At 34.3% G+C, this 2,802-nt stretch overlaps 1 protein-coding gene across 1 annotated transcript; it reads left to right on the top strand.

Moving 5' to 3' along the window:
• Positions 1-275: 275 nt before the first annotated feature.
• On the top strand, positions 276-1,453 carry LOC147495280 (uncharacterized). The gene is made up of 4 exons (XM_086569188.1): positions 276-373; positions 467-577; positions 669-935; positions 1,041-1,453. The coding sequence occupies exons 1-4, from the start codon at positions 278-280 to the stop codon at positions 1,230-1,232; spliced, it is 666 nt and encodes a 221-aa protein (XP_086425314.1). The 5' UTR covers positions 276-277; the 3' UTR covers positions 1,233-1,453.
• The last annotated feature ends 1,349 nt before the right edge of the window (positions 1,454-2,802 follow it).

Raw genomic sequence — 2,802 nt, 5'->3', positions numbered from 1 at the left:
ATTTTCAAATTATCTGTAGATATATTTTATAGATGTAATTACCATTTTTACAAGTTGATTGTATTGAACTTACGCAGAAAGAATATAATCTTCCTCTATGGTACAAATTGAGATGGCTTAAAGGCTTGAAAGAACCATTTAGGAAGTACAAGGCAAAGTTAAGAAAAAAGTACATGGACACTTGTGACACAAATGAGATGAGGTTGAACAATGTTCCTGATGGTATAAGAAGAGAATATTGGGATAATTTGTAGCTTACGAAGCTACTACTAAAGCAATGAACATTCGGGAAACCAATGCTAAAAACAGACAAGCATTGGATGTCTATCATACAAGTGGCAAACATGGAAGCGCTAAGGTAGCACATATGATGGTATGTAACTTAATAGAAAATTTCGATTGTTTTTTTTTTCTCTCCACTAGAAATGTATCTAAATTCTTTTTTGTATGCATCATCAAAATGCAGAATAAAAAGAGGACAGCAGCAGGTGCAAAACCTGTGACCAGAGTTGATGTTTGGATTGAAACACATACTTGTAAAGATGGTTCAACATCGAAAACTGTCGCTCCAATCATGGTAAGTTCATTTGCGCGTATATATTGCTTGTTTTACCTTTTACTAAAACTTTAAATTGTGTCTGATATTTTACTAATTTATAATTTTGCAGGGACAAGTCAAACAGTTGAATTCTGCTCAAACTGAAGAGGACTCTGAAGACATACTCCAAGACCCATTGACCAAAGTTCTTGGTCTCGACAAGGGAGGTCGTACTCGAGGTGTTGGATCTACTGTTTCACAAACACAAGTCTTAGCATCAATTCCCGCTCAAGAGAAGTTGGCTGAACTAGAAAAAGAAAGAAATGCTAAAGACCAAACTATTAATGTCCTCAAGTCTGATGTGGAGTATCTCAAAAGTACTGTAGCTGACATCAAGGTATGTGCTATTACAATCTTAGGTTTCTTCTTTCACATAAGTACATGTATTCAATTACTTTAGTTAAATGACATGAATGCCTTTTTTTCCTTCTTTTTTTTTCAGGATTGGTGTACTAGAAACCAGCATGGAAGTTCTTGTTCCCAACATGAGGCAGCTAGTACTTCATCTGTGGCTACAACTCCAGCTCCAAATGATTGCAGCTTTTCCAATAATGTCTTATATAGACTATTAGATAGTCAAAAGAAAGTCGCAGCCCATGGAAAAGTGATTGTACAGGATGTTCAATTCCTTTAGCAGTTCATGATATTCCCGTTGGATATAATGAGGTCAATGTCTGCATTCGCAAAGTATTTCTGCCTGGTAGCCCTTTGACCTCGCCAAACAGTTTTACAAGAACTATAGGGGAAGTAGGAGTTGGTGGATATGCCATTTAGCTTAAGCATCGTGTTGCTTCTAAACCTATGAATGACAAGATATAGACTTCCTAATTCTCATGAAGGTACTGCCTGTTCACACTTTTACTGATTCCCAGAAGAAGTACTAGAACATGTGTTTTCATTCATTGTTAGTGATAAAGACAGAAACTCAGTTTCATTAGTGTGCAAATCATGGTACATGATTGAAAGATGGTGTAGGAATAAGATCTTTATAGGAAACTGTTATGCAGTAAGTCTAGTGATAGTTATAAGAAGATTTCCAAAACTAAGATTTATATCATTGAAAGGGAAACCACATTTTGCCGACTTTAATTTAGTTCCTGAAGGTTGGGGTGGTTATGTTAATCCTTGGATTGTTTGTATGGTTGAAGCTTATCCATTTTTTGAAGAATTGAAGTTGAAAAGAATGGTTGTTAGTGATGACAGTTTCGAGTTGATTTCTAAAAGTTTTAAGAATTTTAAGAGTTTGGTTCTTTCTTCTTGTGAAGGTTTCACTACTGATGGATTGGGTGCTATTACTTCTAATTGCAGGTTTTTGGTTTACCTTTACTTGTTTTTTAGCTGAAATGTTAAGTTGAATGGTAGCATTGATATTGTTTTGAATTTTGAGCTGAATAACTAGTTAATGCTGTGAATATTTTGTTTGTTTATGCTTGTTCTAGTGTTAATTATGTGTCTACATTGTTGCATTTCCCCTACTTTGTTGGAGGTTGGAGTGTTATGTTGAGTAAGAATGAATTGTACTTGAGATCCCCTTTTCTTAACTGATAGATCTAGTGGGGAATTTGTTATTGGTGTTTGAATGAGTAACGTGGAAAACCTAGTCTAGATTATTTGGTTTTTGTTCATTTGTTTTGTTATAGACTTGTTATGATGTGGGGTTCATTTGGAAATTTGGAAGGTTGCCTTTTGAAGTAATGTAGTTTTCTTTGTTTTTGGATTCATAGATTCCTCTTTCCTTCACTTTACCTTGTATTATTATAAGAAGTAGAATTGCTTTTGATTACTTCACTATTTTTTTTATTTTGAGTATGTATTTTCTCTGAATTGCTTACCATATAGTATAATTTCCACTATCATTCTCATGTAATTATAAGTAGGCCAGCTAAATACACGGCTATAATCATTGTGAGTTCTACTTTCGTTAGTTTTTTATGTTCAATTATCTCTGACATAACTATTAGGGTATTGAACTGTAATGGGTATTTAACTTATTCGAGTTATTATTGGATTTTCAGGATTTTGGGACTTACACAGTGATTGCACGCTCAAAATTGAAGGAGTGTGATCAGATCATACCACATCAGTGTAATCCTTGTAGCCAAATGCGTATGGGAATTGAAAGCTGAAAAGTGGATGGCAGACATTTTGTATTGTTGATATGTTACATATCACTCGCAATATTGAATCATTTTGATTTTGGTACC

Source organism: Coptis chinensis, chromosome 6 (genome assembly GCF_015680905.1).
Source record: "Coptis chinensis isolate HL-2020 chromosome 6, ASM1568090v1, whole genome shotgun sequence".
Taxonomy (NCBI): Eukaryota; Viridiplantae; Streptophyta; class Magnoliopsida; order Ranunculales; family Ranunculaceae; genus Coptis; species Coptis chinensis.
The sequence above is the reverse complement of the archived record's forward strand: the minus strand, read 5'-3'. Positions and strand labels throughout refer to the sequence as shown.